This window comes from Ostrea edulis, chromosome 1 (assembly GCF_947568905.1).
Source record: "Ostrea edulis chromosome 1, xbOstEdul1.1, whole genome shotgun sequence".
Lineage (NCBI taxonomy): Eukaryota > Metazoa > Mollusca > Bivalvia > Ostreida > Ostreidae > Ostrea > Ostrea edulis.
Genome location: NC_079164.1, coordinates 108964627 through 108986860, shown reverse-complemented (window position 1 = coordinate 108986860; position 22234 = coordinate 108964627). Strand labels below are relative to the sequence as shown.

Below are 22234 nucleotides of genomic sequence, written 5' to 3'. Positions count from 1 at the left end.
TTGCGCTCGTGATCGACCCCAGCGAGGTTGTATAATCTCATCGGAGCTTTAAAAAACTGAAGTTTTCATCATACTGTTTAAACTGAACTGTGTGTAATGATATGTGAATTAGACTGGAAATACCCGTAGCTAAATTTAAATATTGCATTTTACTATCAGGTTAAATGGCGGTATGTTACTCAGACGATAAACAAACACAGTTAGACAAACGGCGATATGGAAGGTTCAAACGAGTCAGTAAGTAGCAATTTTCGTCATCAATGTTTGATTTGTAACAATATCAAAATCGGTTGATTCATTGTTATTTAATATTTAGTATAATTCATTTTCTACTAAGCAACGTCAAAACGGACGAGGAAGATATAAGCCGCCATTTTAACAATCGTGATATATATATATATATATATATATATATATGTGTGTGTGTGTGTGTGTGTGTGTGTGTGTGTGTATTCCTTCTGATTCCCCTCTACACTTCTTAGCGTCTGTATTATTATCGTTTGACAGCACAGAGGAAAATCCTTCTATTCCTTGGAAATGTAGACGTTGTTTTGTCCAATCTGATTAAATCAGCCCCTCACTCCGCTCCTAGCGACAATATAACCAAGTGTACAGTAAACGGCCTTTACTTATTTAATTGCGAAAGACATAAATCTTATAGCATTATACCAAAATTGAACATGGATAATAATTACAAAGCTGAAAATAAACGGCCAATTCTTACAAAGATATCTAGCAGATGTAAATACAATAGTATAATGATAGTAAACAAGGAGAATGACGATACAAATTACATATATTCATAGAACCATCGTCAAGCCGTGACCAATCTAATTAGAATTAGATCTTTGATCTGCTCATGCAATCGCTACACAAAGCGATTGCATGAGCGGATCAAAGATTTAATTTTAATTAGATTGAGCCGTGACATACTTTATTTCGCATCGTATAAATAAAAGGGTCTAGCTTTTAAAAAAACTGACAGGAAGTGAATAGACAAACCAAGAATGTTCTGTGTGTAAAATATTTCCCCAGTATTGTATACGTTCAACAACTTATATTTTATCTAGTTCGTCAATACAACCTATCATTGGGTCAAATGCTTTCTGACGTGTATCATACCGATTGTTAAGCCGTTCTTGGAACACTGATTTTTGACTGCGAATAACTCCGTTTACCTGATCAGGATATAGGGCTCACGGCGGGTGTGACTGGTCGACAGGGGATGCTTACTCCTCCTAAGCACCTGGTCCCACCTCTGGTATGTCCAGGGGTCCGTGTTTGCCCAACTATCTATTTTGTATTGCTTGTAGGAGTTATGAGATTGATCACTATTCGTTATCTTCACCTTTCATTCAAACATAAAACGAATTAGAATATTGTTGAGAATCAAAATTCTTGCAATATGTACATCTTCAAATTGTTTACAAAGGACCTAGCTTCAAAACTATGAGAGGGGTTATCAGTACAAACTATGTACTCCCTTTGTAATATTTCCTTGAAATTGACTAAGTGAAAAGGGAAAGATAGCTAGCAGTGATAAATCTCATAACTCCTAGAAAGAATACAAAATTAAGAGTAAAACCAACACGGACCCCTGGACATATGTAATTAGGTGTCTAGTAATTAGGTGTCTAGTAATTAGGTGTCTAGTAATTAGGTGTCTAGTAATTAGGTGTCTAGTAGGAGTAATTCCTAACTACAGGTGATATTATATTGAAAAATTATATTGTGTACTCTCTCTCTCTCTCTCTTTCTTTCTCTCTCTCTCTTTCTCTGTACTCTCTCTCTCACTCTCTCTTGTCGTTCTCTCTCTGTGTCTCTCTCTGTCTTTCTCTCTCTTTCTCTCTCTCTGTACTCTCTCTCTCTCTCGTCGTTTCTCTCTCTCTCTGTCTTTCTCTTTCTCGTCGTTCTCTCTGTCTCTCTCTCTCTCTCTCTCTCTGTACTCTCTCTCTCTCTCTATCTCTCTCTCTCTTTCGTCGTTCTCTCTCTCTCGTCGTTCTCTCTCTCTCTCGTCGTTCTCTCTCTCTCTCTCTCGTCGTTCTCTCTCTCTCTCTCTCACACACACACACACACACACACTCTCTCTCTGTCTCTCTCTCTCTGTGTCTCTTTCTCTCTCTGTCTTTCTCCCTTTCTCTCTCTCTCTCTCTCTCTCTCTCTCTCTCTCTGTACTCTCTCTCTCTCTCTTCGTTCTCTCTCTCTGTGTGTGTGTGTCTTTCTCTCTCTCTCTCTCTCTCTCTCTCTCTCTCTCTCTCTAATACACCTTTTCTTTGACTATTGATTAAGTTGAACTTTAGTAAACTTCACTTTAGAAATTTTCAGTAGACATCCTACAAAGTGTCCACATGTACCATTCATCTGTTTGTCAATCTATTTTTGAGGTCAGTCAATTCATATCACACAAAGAAAACTTTCAGAATACTCTTCTATTGTTACTGTTTCTGACCAATAGAATTCTTGTTATTCTAGCTAAACCATTCTGACAGGTTTAGTTTCTATTGTTTAGTTATTCTATTTATAGTTTTCAGGGTTGGTTAGTGCACATCTACCTATCAGTGTATTTCTTAAGGAATTTTACAACACCTATTCAGCTTATAACCATGAAAAAATAAGATGGGGAGATAATTTAAAAATGGAAAAGAAATTTCTGAAGAAACAAAGAAATGATTGACCTATACAATGAGACAAATTGTTTTCCTGAAATAATCAGTAAAACTGGAGTGTTAAATTATTTTATTTACGGGGTTGTCACTCGCACTGAGAAAAAAAATTTCAATTCTTTGTCATACCTGAGTAACTTTGTGGCCTAGATTCAAACCAAATGTGATACTTTGCTGACCAAATTGTAAAGTCTATTGATCAATCCAGCAGGCAATTGAAAACCCAACCGGTCTTTTGTAATTCGCTGTAACATAATGTTCCCTAGTCAAAAGCTATTACATCAGTGTGGAATCGATTGATTGCATGGTTTGCGTATGATCGATTTCTAAATCGAGGTAAGCTACTGACAAAATAAGTTGATGTTACAGAGGCTTTAACAGTCTCGTTCGAGGTCAACATTTCGCAAATTCTATGGTCGTTAAAATGATCAGCAAATACAGCCTGTCGTTAGGTTGAACTCTGTCTGACGTGTTTCATACCGATTGTTAGGTTGTTCTTTACATATTCATTTTGACTACGGGTTACTCCGTTTACCTGATCAAGATATAGGGCACACGGCGGGTTTGACCGATCAACAGGAGATGCTTACTATTCTTAGACACCTGATCCCACCTTTGGTTTGCCCAGGGGCCCGTACTTGCACTACTCTTAATTTGGAAATCTTTAATTCTTTAGATTGATCACCGCTGTTCGTTATCTTCACTTTTCATTGATCAGTTCACGGAATAAAGGCAGACATATATCTCTGGCACAACATACAATGCGGACATGTTTTAAAGAGTTAGAAACTTTTAAACAAACACATAATAAGGTTCTGGCGTTTAGGGGCTACATACTACTTTCCTAACTACTTACAAATATCTCTACAATCCTTACCCGGGGCCGATCCCAGAGGGCATCCAAGCAGATCCATACCCGGGGCCAAACCCAGAGAGAATCAAAGACGAAATCATCTGTGACCGGGCTGATCCCAGTGGACCTCAAGAGAACACAGAACAAGTCCGGGATTGATCTAAGTGAACATATCGATAGAACAAACTATGTCAATTCATACCCGGGACTGATCCCAGCGGGCATCCAAACTAACTAACAAAAAATATCCGGGGCTGATCCCAGCGGGCATCCAAACTAACAAAAAATACCCGGGGCTGATCCCAGCGGGCATCCAAACTAACAAAAAATAGTCGGGGCTGATCCCAGCGGAAATCCAAACTAGCATGAACAATATACGGGGTTGATCCCAGTGGGCCTATATAAAACAGAACAAGCAAGAATCATGCACAGGGATAATCCCAGCGGGCATTAAATATAGCAAAAACCATGCCTTGGACAGATCCCAGTGTGTATTGAAATTAGTACGAATTGATCCCAGCGGGCAACAAAGACATTTATGAAGTATACCTTTCAAAGATACCACTGGACAGTACATCTCGGGTGACCCCCAGAGCATAATGGGCCAGATCTTTACACACGCCTAAACTCTTTATTATTACAACATAATTTTTTCTTTAAAAACTCCTAAAATGACAATTAAATACAATATAAAGAAACGCAAAACAAATGATAGATTTGGGGATAGAATTTTCTGGGAATGAACGCCAAATGAACGAATTATTGAATGAAGCCCCTGTCTATTCGTGAACAATCCTATTGACATTTACATTTACCTCCCTCTCCAAATCTGAAAGTTAGATTTTCCAAACCAGTAAAGGGAAGTTTGATTGTTCAAAGTTAAAGGCCTCTGTTGATGAGAAGTTTTTGGTCCTATTGATAATTGTTATTGATTGCACAGTTTCTGAACTCTTTACTGGGACATTTTGTTATCATTATATCTTCGATAAATGGGTTACTGATGTTCATGTACATATACATGTAAACTGATAAGATAAAAGACAAATCTTAAACCTTTATCAGTTGTTCGTGACGAAAAGAATTCTGTTCTATTTAATATCTTTGTATGGTGTAGAAAACATACCTTATATTGCCCCCATTTTCTAGTGCTATTTAATATCTTTGTATGGTGTAGAAAACATACCTTATATTGCCCCCATGTTCTAGAGTCTTATACCAGTATAACATACCAAAAGCATAAATCCATATCGATGATAATACTTTCTTCGCCTTTAGAAGAGAAGTTGATATTGTTGCATATGTTTTTCAGGTATCTTGGAATTCTACAGTTCAGCACTTTAATTCTTATCACGTAGACATCTCTCTAATTGATGATATAATACGGACGTTACGGCGACACAGGTGTATAGTACTGGATGGTTGTCAAGGCAGTGGGAAGACGCATTGTGCAGTTTTTGCCATACATAAGTTTGCTAACGCAGAAAAAATAGCTTTCATTACTTATCCTTCACAGTGGGAAAATCATCTTGAACAATCTCACATAATCCTTGATAATGTGGATCTTTCTTGTCAAAAGTGGAAAAACGTTGTTCAAGATACTTGTGATCCATCCAAGAAAAGATTTGTTATCGTAACCTTGAACTCAAAATCAAGTCATGCAACGAAAAATGTTGAGTTACACAGATATCAACTGCAGTGGAGCATTTCTGACCGAAAAAAACTATGGTTGCGATACAATGCTGAGAGTCCATTCCATGATCTTCACGATGAAAGAATGGGATTTCCGTTGTACTGCACATTGCTTTTGAGATGGGGTGTAGTGTACAAGACTGAATTCAACCCAGAGCAATACTTTGAGCTAGTAATACAGGGAATCATCAGAGACAACTTTGAAGAGTTCTGTAGAATATGTGCTGTGGCTATGGCAGTTGGAGAAAGTGATACTCTTGGTCTAAAACCCCAGGATAGCAAACATGTAAGGAATAACATTCTCTGCCTGAGGAACATGCGAAAAATTCCAGGAGATTCCATTCAAAGTGACTCGATATTTCAATCAGAGGAAGAAATTATCAAACATTTGAAATGGATGTCATTATCATCAGAGAATAATCTACGATTGCCAGCTCTGAAATGGCTCCTTTTCCACGACCCTGGATTGTTACTAGATTCTATCAGTGTATCTGCCTTGGTGACATTTGCGAAACTAGGAGAGGGCATTAAACATGAAAGACGGTTGATAATAGATCAAAGCTATTATCCCGCCATCGTACAGAGGATTGCGTGTGGATTATGTGATATCGATCAAGATATACTCGACAAATCTCCATTGCTCAAAGATTCTGAATTTTTATCAATGCTTTTTACACAGTTGTACATTATGTCATCTTCCTTGAAACCATGTGACCAACCTAACGTCAGGTTTGAGCGGGAATCCTTGACTTTCGGGCTGATCTCAAATTCAAATGGCTTTGAAAAGTTTTTCAGAAGCTTTTTGACTTGGAAAAACGATAAAGAAATGTTGAAACTAAAATCAACTCTGCAATTCTATCTCGAAAGGAGTAAAGTTGACGAGTTTCCAAGTATATTTACATCCAAACTAGATAGCTATAAAGACTGGAAGGACATTGAATCGAAATTGTTCGCAGTTGAAAATTGGGATTTTGCTGATAAAAGTAAGATAAAACATATTCTCAGTATTCGAAAATTTTGTTACAATATTCGTGCTCTTTGCCAATTACTTAATTCATCTGAATCATATTTTTTCCGGTTTTGTTTCAGTCTGTCTGTGTTTTGCATCACAAAACTTTCCAAGATATGACTACCATGTTTCTTTGATAAGAAAACTTATTGGAAAATTGTCAGAAGTGGAAAAATCTTCGTTAGATGAAGGAGTTGATGTGGTTGAAGATGACGTGATGTGGTCTTTTCCATTGATCATGGCGCGCGGAATAGTTTCAAAATGCAATTTGGACCTACTCTCACATGAACATTATTATTGCGAAAAGGGTAACAAAAATGTCTTTAAATGGTGTTACTTTTATTATTTTCAGACTTCAAATGATGTAAATCATGGGTATGATTGAATGTTTATTTTCAGCTATAGAACACACAGAATTTGAGAAAAAGCTTAAGAATGATTCACCATTATGTATCGTCTGCTTTACGAATTCAGAAACCAGACGTACAACATCTGAGGATGTTAAAAAGGTAATGTCGACTTTTGCTGCATGTTTATAACTCAACTGATATTTCTTGGAAAGTTTAGTCTGACTAACTCAAAACATTTCATCTTTTTTTAAGCTACGAAGATCATTACCCGATTTATCCAAATATGGTATTTCTCTCATTGTCTTGTTGGTGACTGACCCTAAATGCAAGATGTTGAGCGAAGAATTATCCGTTAAAAATGTTGAAATAATACAAGTGGCCAATAGAAGAGAAGATGTGCGTGAGGCTGTGACGTCACTTTTAGAAGAAAAGTTGCTATGCTTTATTGAAAAGTTAACGAAAACTCGTAAAACTTTGACAAGAAACAGATCGTTATCGGTTCAAAAGGATGCAATATGCAAAAGACTTAACAGACGCAAATACATGCCCAGAAAAAGGAAAGCCGCGTCTCAACCAAGTAAAGTCATACCCAAAATGATGAGGTTGATCTTGGATGAGTAAGTACATGTACGTTCACTTTCATCACATCTGCTGTTGAAATCCCATAACGGAATATCATTTCAGTATTTGCTTCTTAGACATATATAATGGTGAACAAATACTATTAACAGTTCTTTTATGTCTTTTTGAATGTAATTGTTTTAGATACAAGCAATCCATAATTAGTTATGGGTTTTGGTCAGACAAATTCCAGATACACATTAAAGAAGAAACCAAGAGAGAAACAATTGACAGTATTGGAAAGGAATTGGAAAAGCTGCAAAATACTGGGGAATTTACGTGGGAAACTGAATTACTCTCCGCTGTTGGTGAATTGAAGGTAGAGCCACATTCCTTTGTTAAACAGGGAGATGAGTGTTTTTCATACCACAGCGAGCAGAGCAGCGAGAATGCAGCAACGAACATGAAAGAAAAACACCAAGGCACAGTTGGTGGATTTGCTCATCTTAAGAAAAGTGGTGAAGAACGGAAGGACGAACTAGTTCTGTTTAGTTGTGACCACTTATATAATCCAACTCAATCAATGTATGTTAAATTTGACCAACATCTTCGGCTGGTCGGCAATTGTACCAGGAATTTTAAGCCTAGAGATCTCTCCCTTGTGGTTATAAATCGTAAACTCTATGAAAATTTCGATAGAGATTTTAGAAATTCTGAAGATGAAGTGTCTTCCGCGGAAATTTATAACTGTGATGCTGACGAATTGACCGGAGAAATGGTTCATAAAAAAGGTTCCAAAACTGGTTGGACAAGCGGGATTGTAAAACATGTCAGACATTTCAATGACCACACTAGAAATGTACCATATACAGTACTACTTATTGAAGGAATAGACACTCCTTTCTCTGTGCGTGGAGATAGTGCTGCCTATGTTATAAGAAATGGTGATGATCCGGACTTACAAATAATAGAGATAATCGGTGTGCTTCGAGGAAAATGGGTTCCACCTCCTCAGGAGAAAACATTGACATTATATGGAAGTAAAATACCGAAAGAAACAGAAAGTTTGCTATACGAAAGAGAGAAAAAAGAAGAGTCCGATTTGATTGTCTGCGAAGATCTAAAATCCCTCTTTGATCTTTTAGGGCAAGAGAATTTTGAAGTTATCTTTCGTTGAAACGATTATTATTTTTTGTTTTTGTTTTTTGATGATATTTTTATCATCTATTGTCAAAGAATTTGAATTTTATTATGATAGTGAATATGCTTGTATAGTTAACAATTCAATCATAGTGTTTTTAGTTAAGTTGCTTAACCTGCACTCATATTTTAATGAACATTGAATTGATCACTGCTCGTTATCTTCGTTATCTTCACCTTTTATATAAAACAAAGTGTTACAGTATTTTATAACTTCAATAGATTTATAACACGACTTTGTTAAACACCACTCTGATTCTACTCACAAGAACTCTAAAATTGATACTAAAGATGTTGGAGTTCCTCAATTACAAACTTTAGGTAGTTTATGGTGATTAGGTCTTCAGACAGTCTATTGGAATTTCATGAACACAAATTGTGCACCATTATTAGCTGACTTGTGTTTGTATTTTTATGAGGTAGAATCTATTCAAAAGTTTCTACATGAAAAGAAAATATCATGCTGTGGCCTTCAACTCGACAATTGGATCAATCCACGTTTTATTTAATATAATTGTTTTGATTGATTTTATAGTGTTTAACTTCCCACTCGTGAATGTTTCATTCATATCGAGACGTTACCACTGCCGGCGCTTATGGCCAATGAGCAGGGAGGGATCTTTATCGTGTCACACCTGTTGTGACACGGGACCTCGGTTTTTGCGGTCGTATCCGAAGGACCGCCCCATTTAGTCGCCTCTTACGACAAGCAAGGGGGCACTGAGGACCTATTCTAACCCGGATCCCCTTGGGATGATTTCATTGATTCAAATGAGATGCGCAATAAATCTTCTAAGGAGAGCAACAATATAATTAGGAATTTACATTCATGTCAATTTTAATATGTCCCAGTAAACTCGAAATAAAAGACACCACAGAATCTTCCATATCTGCTTTATTTTCGATATCTTATTGAATATTAATGTCCACGGCAAAATAACAACTTAACTTTATGAAAAATGAGATGTTTTCAGCTTCTTCGTCAACTTCCCGGATTCATGTAGCAATATTCCATTATCACCTGCTTATGGTGTAATGGTGTTTATATCTCTCAACTGATTCGATACGCAAGAGGCTGTTCTGCAAATGATCAATTTTCAAATCGCGGCAAGTTACTGACAAATAAGTTGACGTTACAAGGTTTCAACGGTTTCGTTTAACGTCAGCATTTCGCAAGTTCTATGGTTGTTATAATTATCTAATTTGCAAATATTGCACAAGCTATCGTTGAGTGGAATGTTATCTGACGTGTTTCATTCCGATTGTAAGGCCGTTCTTTACACTGATTTTGACCACGGGTTACCCCGTTTACCTGATCAAAATATAGAGCTCACAGCGTGTGTGGCCTGTGAACAAGGGATCCTTACTCCTCCTGGGCACATTATCCTACCTCTGGTATATCTAGTGGTCCCTGCTTGTCCCTTTTTAATTTTTTATTCTTTCAATAGGATTTTTTATATTGCTCACTGTTCGTTCTCTTCACTTATTCATAACTCCTACAAGCAATACAAAATAGATAGTTGGGCAAACACGGACTCCTGGACACACCAGATGTGGGATCAGGTGCCTAGGAAGAGTAAGCGTCCCCTGTCGACCGTCACACCCGCCGTGAGCCCTATATCCTGATCAGGTAAAGTCAAAATCAGTGTGTCAAGAACGGCCTAACAATCAGTATGAAACACTTCATATAGCATTTGACCCAATGATAGGTTGTATTGACGAACTAGATCGTTATAAGGACCATAGAATTTGCGAAATGCTGACTTCAATCGACATTGTTGAAACCTCTGTACTGTCAACTTGTTTGTCAGTAGCTTGATTCGATATAATAATTGACTATACGCAGAACAAGCTCTTGCGTATCGAATCAGTTGAGAGATATAAACACCATATGCAGGTGATAATGGAATATTGCTACATAAATATGGGAAGTTGACGATGGAGAAGCTGAAATAATCCCATTTGTCATACAGTTGAGTTGTCAGTTTGCCGTTAATGTCTACTTTCAATAAAATATCTAAGTATGAAGCAGAAGTGGAATACTTTGAACTTTCGTATTTCTGACTCCAATACAGAAATGCAACATTCTCCTTATAAAAGGTTGAAACTCTTCCGTTCTCATTTCCTGTCTCATTCAAATACACAATTACTTTCCTGAATATTTTACTCATCACTAACCATGGGTAACCATGTTTGTTAGAAACCTTATCCCACAGCATTGTTGCTTATATCATCCTGTGACAGAAAAAGATCACGGTCTCCTTTGAAATCTAGGCCACATGTGTTAACAAAACAAATTACCAAACCATATCGCTCTACATAGCGTTTTATTCTATCTTTATCATCGATACACAAGGTGTACACAACTATTTTTACAAATAGAGGGTATTTACTACAATATACTTTTAAATACTTAGAAATACTATAGATACATATACGTAGAATTTAAAAAACACTTTTACATACTGAATACAAAAAAAATATTCGTTAATTTTATTTTTATACAACGATATATTATCATGAAGCACATCCACCCATTGCATTGTAATATACGATGTGCATGTTTATCAGATTAAATTGAATTTAAGCCCCACTGTACCTACCGATATATTAAAATTGTAATATCATAGTTTCCAAACAAATATTCACTTGCTTCTACTTGTATTTACATTAAAATTAAATGCAGTCTTAATGTTTCATCTTTCTAATCAAACCGACAATAACAATAAAGGAAGTTGAAGCCTATTTTGGATCACTGAAAGACAGATTAGATCTAAAACCCCGCTTTACTGGTTATCCACCTCTTTACGCACGCAACTGAAGACGATCAACAAGCGCCGTGCGGATGATTTTGCGCTCACGTCTGATTCCACCAAATATGGAACTGTTTTCATTGACTCTGCGGGACAGATATGGAAGAGCTTCATCAATAGTACCATAAGGAATGGATTTGTGGATCATGTAGCCGGCCAAGCCTGACAAAACAACAAAACCAACATTATCAAAAAAATGTTTAGAAAATAAAAGTTGAAGCCAAGAAATCAAATCAAATGGAGGCATTTCTTTAAAACTGTTACTGTTGCTACAGAGTGATACTTAGTTTCTATATGTTTTAAATCATTGTAGAAAATTAATGAAATACTATATGTGAAGTAACGTACCCAAAGAGATGGTTATGAAATCAGACATTCCATATACCTGACCAAAGAAAACTTTCTGGTCCCCACATCTTCGAGGTATTCCTAATTCAGCCATTCTGAAATACGATTTTAAAAAGACTGCATGTACTTATTCTTTTCTTTATTGTACATAGTGTTAATTACAAATTAATTGTCGAAACCGAGGAACGGATATACCATCATGGTAGTGAAATTATCGAAACAGAAATATGTCATTTTTTCTAGGAAATGAATTTCGTTAAGTTTGGGGGAAACACTGAAAAGTAATTTAACCAATTATCATTGATTTTATTCGACTGAATTCAGAGACATTGAAATGATTTACATAGTATGTTTTTATTTCAAGTTTTAAGTTACAGACAATAATCAATATGCATTTTGTTTGGAGACCAAATTCGGCCCTAGGTATATGAAAACGCATCATTTCAACTACCAAACAGAATGTCTCGAACGTCTCCCAAAAAATACTGTGGTGACGCTATCACAGTTAGACTCACTTGTAAGTTCCCCTTTTAACAGTATCCTCGTTATGCGAAGCAATGATTGTGCTAAATTTCCCAGGATTCTTTGCTATGTTGTCTAACATAATGTCCATAGAGCGATTGTAATTTTCAGTTGTTTTATCGAAAGTTTCGCAAACGGGATCTGGGTAGCCTTTCTCCTTTGCCAGGGACCTCTCTTTGTTCATGTACGCACCACGGACGAGTTTGGAACCGAAAGATACACCATGTGCCTTTGTGAGCTCTATGTCCTTTTCAAGAACATTAGGAATTTCCTACAAGGGAAGCTGTTTGAATAAACTGTTACATTTTACATGTTCAAGAAACCGTTGGTAGAGTACTTACTTTGAGGTAATTCTGGTAAGTATAAAATACAAGTGGGGCGGAACCGTTGCTGTGGAGCATCATGGCCAGGGCCAGCAAATTGAGGCACGGGTTCAGATAAGTGTACTCAGCATCGACCATTATTATCACATTTTTCTCTGTAGCAACCTACATTAAATGTTTAAACTTTGGATGTACATCATCACTGTTCAAACCAATATCGTAATATACTGTATCACGTGACGCCTTAATCATGGTATGTATAATTAAGGGGCTATCACGCAAGCTGCATACTAAATATCAAGCTCCCGTTTACTTACAATTAGTGAATTACTTAGTTCTAAGATTTGACAAAACGCTTCACAGACGAAAAAAATTGAGTATTACATGGCAGTTGTAATATTTATATCGCTACAGTGGACTAGAACTTGTCATAATGTTGGATGAAAAAGTCTGTTGAAACCAAGCATTACCTTACAAATCTGTTTAATCCTGTACAGGGCTCTGTTCAGTTGTTCCAGCTGCGATAAAGACAGACTTCCCAGTTCTGTTATCTGCCAAAGAAAAAATGTTTTGCTTATGATTTCTACTTTTTACCAGATAATCTATTATCTATCTAATTAAAAGCACTCCCGATATAATCCATGAAAAGACCACAATTCCTACCTCGCTAGAGGTGCGTATAGAGTTCGCAATTTTCTCCACAATTTCTGGTTGTTGGTTTGGATATGGAACCTCAGCCGATACCGCTTTCTGATTTTTATAATTTGGAAAATATGTTGAAATATCTTGATATATCAAAGAAAACGTTATAGCTTATCATACTTTGAAGGGCAGTTTACTCCCATTATCTCTCGAGAAAACATTAAATAAAATACAAAGTATGATAGCAGCATGCCATTTTAATAAATTACGGATTTGATACACGATTATACGTAAAATTCAATTGCAAAAAAGTCGCAATCTCAAAGTGTATGGGGGAAATACATTGCAAAGATGTTTCTTTCCAAAGGAGCTAGAACATAGATAACAAATTTAGAACATCTCTCTAAACTCTCTTACTTAAACGGGTATCAGTGATTATCTTATAATGGAAGATTAAATATATCATTATGCAGAATGTGTATAAACGAGTACTGTTCATTCAGATTAAAAATGAATTGCATCAGACCTGACTTCCCAATAAGCGAGATCAGATAAAGATAATCATAAACTTGTGTTAAAAATATATTGGAACATCATTAGCAGTGGCAAACATATAGGTGTACGCTTTTAATTGTTTGATATTTGACTCTAAAATGATTTCAGGTTCTGGGTTGTTTTTTTTACCTATTGCTCTGAACGTTGAACAGACAGGTATCAGGCTGTAGTGAAACTCACTACAGGTAATTCTAACGTACCGTATAATCTGGTGTAGGGATTAAGGACGTTTTACGCAGTTTTAATTTCACAGTTTTGCACAACAGTAAAAATATTCTAAAACCGCAGCTAAATTAAGATTGTATAGAGTATCCATCAGTGATGGTGGGATAAGATAAGTGCAATACAAACACAAAGTCCAAGCGGAAACAATCCAGAGGGTTTGATTTGCATCATGGGATTCTGGGTTTCAAATGAAGATGTCATTTCCAAACAATCTAATATGATCTTCAGATTTCTGTCGAACAGCTGATCAGCATCTCTGTAAAATAAATACCCTGCACGAAGTATATAACAAGTATGTTCATGTAAAAATAATTGTTATTAATTCATCGTAAAAATTGAAAGATTTATACATTGTTAACAAAGCGCAGAACAGTCCTCCTAGCTTTCTTTTTCTTTCTTTTTTTTTTTTTTTTTTTTTTTTTTTTTTTTTTTTTTTTTTAGATTTACATCATTCAAAGAATATGGCGGCTTAACAGTTAACTTATCTATAACCAAAATTTAAAGTCGTTAAATTTCTCTCCGACATAACGTCCGGGATAAGACATTCAGTTGACCAATGTGCACAATTTGCATCAAACTGCAGAATATGACGGACTTGCAGCATATCCATTAGAACATAAATTGAAAATCTAACATGATTAGGTTTCGACGTCTAAGATGGGCTTCGTTTTCGCTAATAATGGGCGGAACATAAAAAGTTTACTAAAAAAAGAATCTGAATGAGGACTGTGACATTGTTGAATATTGTTCATGTACACCATTTACAAACGGTTGATATACTCATTGACCAATGACATTCAAAAGATATCTCTCTTACGGTCCGTCATCTTGAACATCTTCTTCCAAAGTCACCATAACAAGCGGCCCCACTCCCGCAGTTTGCAACCGGTCGACAGTTGCCTGGAAGGATGTGACGTCATCACCCCCCACAAATTGGGTGTAGATAGTAGGGCGCATTAACATGTTGAATAGTGGTCGACCCAGTATTCGGCGACTCCATGACAATATCTGAATTTAAAAGAGTAAAACTTCAGTAAAATGACCCAGCTATCATACAGAAGAAAAATGCAGCTTTAGAGGTGGTCCGATTTCTAAGACCATCGACGTTGTATTATTTATTAAAGTTTCTAATCCATTTTCATATGCACTTGTAGTTAATCGGTATTTGGCGATTGATAACTCTAATAACCCAACTTCTTCCACTTGGACTATTTCAATTCTCAGAGGGGTGTGTACAAACACCGGAACTACTGATTGTGAGCGGGCTGCTGATTGAGCCGGTGGATAATTGAGGAAGGCGTATAGACTGTTTGATAAAATCTATGTAGTATCAGTAAGACAACGTTACAATACAACCAAACTGTCTCCTTGGTCTGGTTTTTTTCTTCTTCTAAGGCATGTAAAACACCTGAATTATTGACCGTAGTGACAGACCGCATGTTGACTGACAATAGTCAGTAGAGGGAGTGTAAGGGTAAGTGGCACGAACAGAGCCATTCTCTCACCAGAGGGCGCGCTACGCAAGCTTCATTTTCACGTGTTGTGGGGCGTAGCGTAACGCCCTCTGGTGAGAGATTGGAACAAAGCTACAACTTGCATGTATAGTTTGGTTGTTTTCCGTCCCTTTTCACTCATATCGAGACGTGACAAGTTGTAGGTGAAGTACCACAAATTTAGACTTACATGTATGATTAGCGCTCAGGGCTGTAACAGGGAGAGTTCTTTCGTAACAATGCCTGTCGCTACATGGGACCTCCTTTTTTAAAGGGGCATGAACACGATTTGAGCTGAAAATGTTCAAATTTTTATTTTTTCAGTTCTAATGTTTACATTTTTAACTAAAGTATTTCTAATGGTCAGCAAAAATTTGAATGTCAGTTGTCGTGGTACATGGGAGATAGAGTTCACAATGCTTTGTATTTGTAAACAAGGCTCGTGACATGTTTTTCTTCGCATAGGTTAAATACACTAGTAAAAGTTTCGTTTAAAGCTGATTTTTCATATTACAATTTAATATTGAACACAATTAAACAGTTGCTAGAGTTTGTCACATCTCATTTTGTTTTAAACAGATTTTCTATTTACATGTAGCTATTTATATGTAAACAAAATCATTGCACGAACCTTGTTTACATAACAAAGAATTGTGAGTGTTGTATCTCACTTGTAACTCAACAACTGACATTCAAATTTTAGTTGACCAATAGAAATACCTTAGTTAAACAATGTAAGCATTAAAACTGGAAAAATAACATTCAAAAATTTTCAGATTAAACCGTGTCTATATCCCTTTAAGGTCATGCTCGCTTTTAAATGCCAAGCGTTTGGTAAAGCAGCAATTCACTACCTCTTTTACGTCTTGCGAGTTTGAGTGGTGCTCGAACTCTCAACCTTCCGGGTACAAAGCAAACGCTCTACCACTGAGCTACCGCGACTGGTATCAGCTTGCATGTTTATACAGCTTTCATGTAAAAGTCGTCTTATGGTAATTGTTTCATATTTTAGCAATAAGGTAGGGACATTTTATGTTCAAAATATACTACTGAAAAGTGGTTGAGAAAAAATGAAAACAAATACTCAAATTGTTTTTGAACGGCAGCATTTCCGTCTCTACACTTCGCTAGTCTTGGAATCTCACTTAGATTTTTTTAAAATCAATACGGTATATCCTGTTTATAGATGTTATACTGAATTTACTTGTAGCATTGTGGAACTTTTAAAAAAGAAATCTTCTGTTCTAAAATGAGATGTAGAATTTAATCCAATGAGATGATTTACCATACTGTGAAATGTCAACTCCTGCATAACCCAAATAAATACAATAACTATTATTTACAGGGAAAAACTGCAACATACCTGCTGTTGTAACATTTAGTAATAGATTTAAAAGCTCTTACCTTGTAATTATTTTCAACGAATTTCTCAAACGAACAGACATTAAAAATGAGAAGGGCTCTTAAAAGTTCCCAAGTCGTTTTTGATTGGCAAACTTTGATGGCATCATCAAAATTTAGCCCTTGATGCTGCGGAGCATCTCCTGGAATGATTGCGCGGTGTTTCTCAGGACTTAGAATGGTATGTTGCAGTCGATAAAGTGGCAAAGCCCATTTCGATTCAGATTCTTTCAGAAGTTTCAGCAACGGCGGCGTTCTACGTAGCATCGCTAAGGTTACGATTTTCAACAAAAATGTTTTCTCTTTATCATCTTGGTGTCGATCTGAAGCGCGATGGTGTTCCTGTCACCGAGACGAAATACGAGTTCCTACAATAATATTTTTAATGGAACGCATGGATAACTTGCAATGCAGTCAACAAGGGTTAAAAACTGGACCCGACGTCAAAAATGTGGGTATCATAACAATGAAAGAAGTAGATCAAAATTCATACACCTGTATGGGAGTTAGTGAAATCTGTAGCAAACATGTAGATCTAGTAGCAACGAGTGCCGCTATCTAGTTAGAACAATATTAAGTCATTTATACACGACATTAAATAACAGTGAACAATGCTTGTAGTTCGTAAAAAAAAAAAGTTACTTTTTGGCGTATTAAAATACGCTCAAATTACATAGACCTCTATACCAGCAACAACACAACAGAAACCCCAGTAACTTAACGCTTACTGTCACTTCTCGCGAGAGCGCACGGATTTTACTACAGAGGAGTTAAATTTCTTTCTGTTTAGAAAATGTATTCCTATAACCTTGGTACATACGGAGTATCATATGGTCAAATACGGCAGTTTAATAGGGATGCTTATAGATTATCAGGAAATATACGGGAGTTGCCACATATATTCTAGCATTCATGATAATGTCTATCTATCAGCTCATCATTTTCTCTATATTGAAATGCATTATTTTCAGCGTGTGTAACACGTGCGTGACATAATAATAGTGTAATACAATTTAGGATTATGAACTCAAGGCCCCCTGTAAAATTCATGGGTAAAACAAATTATTGCCGGAACGAGAGACCAGGTATTTTTCTTTATTCTAACAAAAGCCCCTTATTGGGTCTTCTTAGCATTATAAAACGAAAGAGTTGCATGTTGATTGTACATTTTCGGTGTATCATGTTGATTGTACATTTTCGGTGTATCTTTCGTGTTGATTGTACATTTTCGGTGTATCATGTTGATTGTACATTTTTTGTGTATCGTGTTGATTGTACATTTTCGGTGTATCGTGTCGATTGTACATTTTCGTTGATTGTACATTTTCGGTGTATCGTGTTGATTGTACATTTTCGGTGTATCGTGTTGATTGTACATTTTCGTTGATTGTACATTTTCGGTGTATCTTTCGTGTTGATTGTACATTTTCGGTGTATCGTGTTGATTGTATATTTTCAGTGTATCGTGTTGATTGTACATTTTCTGTGTATCTTTCGTGTTGATTGTACATTTTCGTTGATTGTACATTTTCGGTGTATCGTGTTGATTGTACATTTTCAGTGTATCGTGTTGATTGTACATTTTCAGTGTATTTTTCGTGTTGATTGTACATTTTCGGTGTATCGTGTTGATTGTACATTTTCGGTGTATCGTGTTGATTGTACATTTTCGGTGTATCGTGTTGATTGTACATTTTCGGTGTATCTTTCGTGGTGATTGTACATTTTCGGTGTATCGTGTTGATTGTATATTTTCAGTGTATCGTGTTGATTGTACATTTTCGTTGATTGTACATTTTCGGTGTATCTTTCGTGTTTGATCTAAAGTGATAGCATGCATTTTTTTTGGTCTATGACAAAATCATGACCAAGACAAATATTTCAAATTTTCATTTTAGAGCAATTTTCTCACATAGTTTCTTGACTATTTTCTTTTATCAATGACCTTGAAATTGGCCAAATAAACATGTCTCAATGTTCAATGTCACAACACATTGTCTGTTCGTATAGCCACCTCTGTTCGAAATGCGAGCCTCTACTGTCATTCCACTACAAAAGATATGACCTTGAGCAGATATCTATTACATTTCTTACCACTGCCCTTGACCAATAAACTTTAATACAGTGTCATAACACTCTATCTCAGAGCATCAGAACCCTTGAAACAAAATTCGGTACAAGTCTGGAGCTGATGAAGCAGAGTTTTTCTAGAGTAGAGGAGAGGACCAGTCCAACCTTTAAAATTCTGCATCATTTTTAAGGGTTTGACCCTGACCCTCAGGAGCGGGGGTAGGGGGGCATGAAATCCCCAGTGTTTCTTGCTCGTACTTCATAGATATATATACTAAATTGGAAGAACGAAATGACATCGTAGTATTTGAGAAACAAAGGTTCCGCAAGTCAGGGTGTATCCCCTCGCAATGAGTGTCTACAAACTCCCATGGTGACCTTGACATTTGGATGCTAAACTCGATAGGGTTCTACCTCTTTTGATAACAAAGCTACATATGTGAAGTATCAATTCAAATCGTCGGCGAAAACCAAATCATATAACTGCGTACAGAGTGTCCACTGTCTTCCAGTGGTCTACCGTAGTGGTCTTCACTATTCAGTTAATGACAATCAGGAAGAGGAAGGGTGTAGGTAAACAACCCTGACTTACCCTGTCGTATTTCTGTTTCCACAGTGAAACTCTGACAACTGTTTTAAATGAGCTACCTTACATGCCGTGTCCTGATAAGTGCTCTGGATAAAGGAAATGAATTTCCTGTGTTCTCCACACTGTCCCAGTAACTTCCACAGACTTCTCTTGTCAACATCATTGTATGCCACTCGTGGTCTATATAGACAGACGAGTACCATGATAGCAAATGTTCCACTATGCGCAGTATGGTGATCGGATTAGTACAAATTAAGAACCCAGATTCTTGGTCTCGGAGTTTTGAGTCAACTGTTTCTTTCGTCCTTTCCAGATGAGTTATATAACTACTTAAGACTTTGTAGGGTGCTGATTATAGCAATCCACGCATGATTCCTTAGTACCTAGCCATTACAATCCATGAAGTCCCTTTTCTTTGACTACTTTATAAGAATTCCCTCTTCGCTTTCTGATAATCTGCTCTGTCTTCCAAATATTTCTGAAAAGGCATGTCTGTGATTGTTCCAATACCGGTGTTTTCCTAGGAAAACGGTATAAAGTTGAAAACTTTTACAATCTTCGAAGATTGTACTTTCTCTCTTCTGTAATTGATGGAAAATCCATGACATTGTTTGTAAACTTTCCATTCATGTCATTGACTAAACTGTCACTCAAAGGGAGATAGGTAATTTAATTGATAGTCACCAAATCTGTTGACAGGTTATCAATTTTCATGAATTTTTAATCGTAAACGAAGAAACAAAACAAAAAGATACCTTTGTTGTAATAAGAAGGGAGAAAGTGCCCTGTATCTGGTCTCTATACATCTTCGCTAGCCAAGGGTTTACGATCTGCTCCGTTTCTCTACAACCCTTGGCTGCGTTAGCACAATTTTCGTAGCTTTGAGTGGCGTCCTCTAGCGGATGGAGAAAACAAACTCTGTTTGGATTACATCATGTTCAACCAATGAAAATGCGTTTTTCAACTACTCTTTGTGTGTTGTTAAAATAAAAATGGCTGCGCCCAGTGAGTAACACGATGTCGCATGCAAATCATTTATAACTTTTTTCACAGGCAAAGCCTCATGGCACAGTCTACACATCGCCATGTTGTATGGAGACTCTATGAAAATCTTATTAAAAGGAAGTGTTTTGAATACAATGACTACTTGTTTACGCATTCCATCGTCTTACACGTGGTGTAACGTAACACGTTATTTGATTAGATGCAGGGGACTTGGCCTGCATCCAATCGTATGCAAGAAATTGCTGACACAAAAATCGTGCTAACGCATCCAATGGTTGTAGAAAAGCGGAAGCGGAGCGGATTGTAAACTCTAGCGAAAGATGGTCTTTATATGGTAAAGTCTGGTTCCCTTTCAAACGCAAGCTATCTGGCCAATCCATCGAACGATCAAACCGGTTCATTGTCATAACTGATTATATACATGTAAGTAAAGACGCCAAGGCTTATAACGATTTGGGGGGGGGGGTAATTATTTTTTTTTGGTTTGGTTTGGGTATTTTTATTGGGAGGGGGGAGGTGTCTTAGAACTATAAAAGTTAAAGTTTTTGCTCCAACTATTTCTTTTCTTTTGAGGAAGTTAACACATTACGACTAAACTGTTAACTTTTTTTTAAAGAAATGAAATCTTTGGAGCATGTGGAAACCCCTTTGCTTATCACGGTCATAAGCGACGATAAATCAGAAATTGTTTTTACATGAAAGTTCACACCCTACAGTGCTGATGACGGCATTTATTCGACGAGTTGTGTGGGTAATACCGACAGATTTATTATTGTTTGCATCCTAATCAAGAATATTTGGTGTCTCCAAACCCCACTGTTCGTTAGTTTATCAACATATTGTATACTGTAATAATATAATCCGGCTTTGGCAGCAAGCTTTCTCCCCAAAAACGTAATTTGTAATTACCAATCAATGACTAAAAAGCGGAACCGCCTAGTAATTCTCCCGTTTGCTTCGCAACCGGGAGGTCCTTCATGAACCAGGCTAGTAGGTCACGTGTCATGGTAGGTATTTGCAAGATTAAGAACGCTCATTGCTACGGCCCTGAACACCTGCATCCATATGTGTAGGTCAAACTTTGTGGCACTTCCCCTACTGCTGGTGACGTCTCGAAACAAAACTAACACGGTGGCGATCGGAGCATCACTCGGCTTTATCGGGGGGTTTCCCTAAGACCGCTGACACAGTAACTTGTAACCATCTATCTTGTACAATTTTCGAATCCAGTGCTCGTAAGAGATCCTCTGTGGGGGGTTTTCCGGGCTTACCGGAAAGGCCCGGGAAGTTACAAATAATACAATGTGCACTGTAGTGCAAGAATTACATGGGTTCCGAATTATTATTTAAAGTAAGCAGGTTCTCAAAATTATTCTGAAGTTAATCGCAAAATGTAATTTTTAAGAGAAAAATATGTGCCATTGAAACGCTATATGCCCCCCCCCCCCCCCCCCCCCCCCCCCCCCCCCCCCCCCCAATCACTGAACGACTTTGTCATTCTCATAGCTCCTTGATCTTTCAATTCTGTCTGTATAGTTTGAAAGTTATGATCAAGGTAGATTTGCTGACAAAGAGGAAAATGAACCGAAACTTTTTTTAAAAAGTGAAAGACTATCCCATGGTCATGTTTGGTGTTGCTAAAACGCGGAACAGAAAACGGTTTTTATGCGAAATTTTTGTATTTCATTGAAATATAAACATTTTGAAGTTACATACAATGTATTTCATTAAATGTCATCCGAAATACTCAGGAACATTCAAAGGTCCTGTCCGCAAGCACGTAGTATGTGATCTCTTGCAGCTACACATGTAATCTCGGTTTTCTCTGATGGAGGACGGGGAGAAAAATACTCTAATGTTTGTTTGAGGAAAACAACCAAGTTTGCAACATTGTTTTTAAATGAAAAAATTCAGTGAATTTAA

General features: G+C 36.9%; 2 protein-coding genes across 2 annotated transcripts; one reads left to right on the top strand and one right to left on the bottom strand.

Moving 5' to 3' along the window:
* On the top strand, positions 1–11018 carry LOC125666572 (uncharacterized). Its single transcript, XM_048899747.2, has 6 exons — positions 1–237; positions 4826–6188; positions 6295–6522; positions 6614–6723; positions 6817–7181; positions 7330–11018. Exons 1-6 carry the CDS (start codon positions 217–219, stop codon positions 8300–8302), a joined length of 3060 nt encoding a protein of 1019 aa, XP_048755704.2. The 5' UTR covers positions 1–216; the 3' UTR covers positions 8303–11018.
* On the bottom strand, positions 7452–17073 carry LOC125664753 (hydroxyproline dehydrogenase-like). The gene is made up of 9 exons (XM_048897565.2): positions 16651–17073; positions 14571–14761; positions 13880–14009; positions 12995–13081; positions 12802–12882; positions 12350–12496; positions 12002–12279; positions 11487–11581; positions 7452–11300 (listed from the first exon to the last, which is right to left on the bottom strand). The coding sequence occupies exons 1-9, from the start codon at positions 16912–16914 to the stop codon at positions 11131–11133; spliced, it is 1443 nt and encodes a 480-aa protein (XP_048753522.2). The 5' UTR covers positions 16915–17073; the 3' UTR covers positions 7452–11130.
* Positions 17074–22234: the final 5161 nt, after the last annotated feature.

Excerpts from the sequence above, each read along its gene's own strand:
- LOC125666572 (XM_048899747.2), top strand. The coding sequence starts at position 217 with ATGGAAGGTTCAAACGAGTCA. Across the intron at positions 238-4,825 it reads TGGAAGGTTCAAACGAGTCA|GTATCTTGGAATTCTACAGT; the intron begins GTAAGTAGCAAT and ends TATGTTTTTCAG. Across the intron at positions 6,523-6,613 it reads ACATTATTATTGCGAAAAGG|CTATAGAACACACAGAATTT; the intron begins GTAACAAAAATG and ends GTTTATTTTCAG.
- LOC125664753 (XM_048897565.2), bottom strand. The coding sequence starts at position 16,914 with ATGCTACGTAGAACGCCGCCGTTGCTGAAACTTCTGAAAGAATCTGAA. Across the intron at positions 14,762-16,650 it reads TCGTTGAAAATAATTACAAG|ATATTGTCATGGAGTCGCCG; the intron begins GTAAGAGCTTTT and ends TTTTAAATTCAG. Across the intron at positions 13,082-13,879 it reads TGTTTCCGCTTGGACTTTGT|AAAGCGGTATCGGCTGAGGT; the intron begins GTTTGTATTGCA and ends TATAAAAATCAG.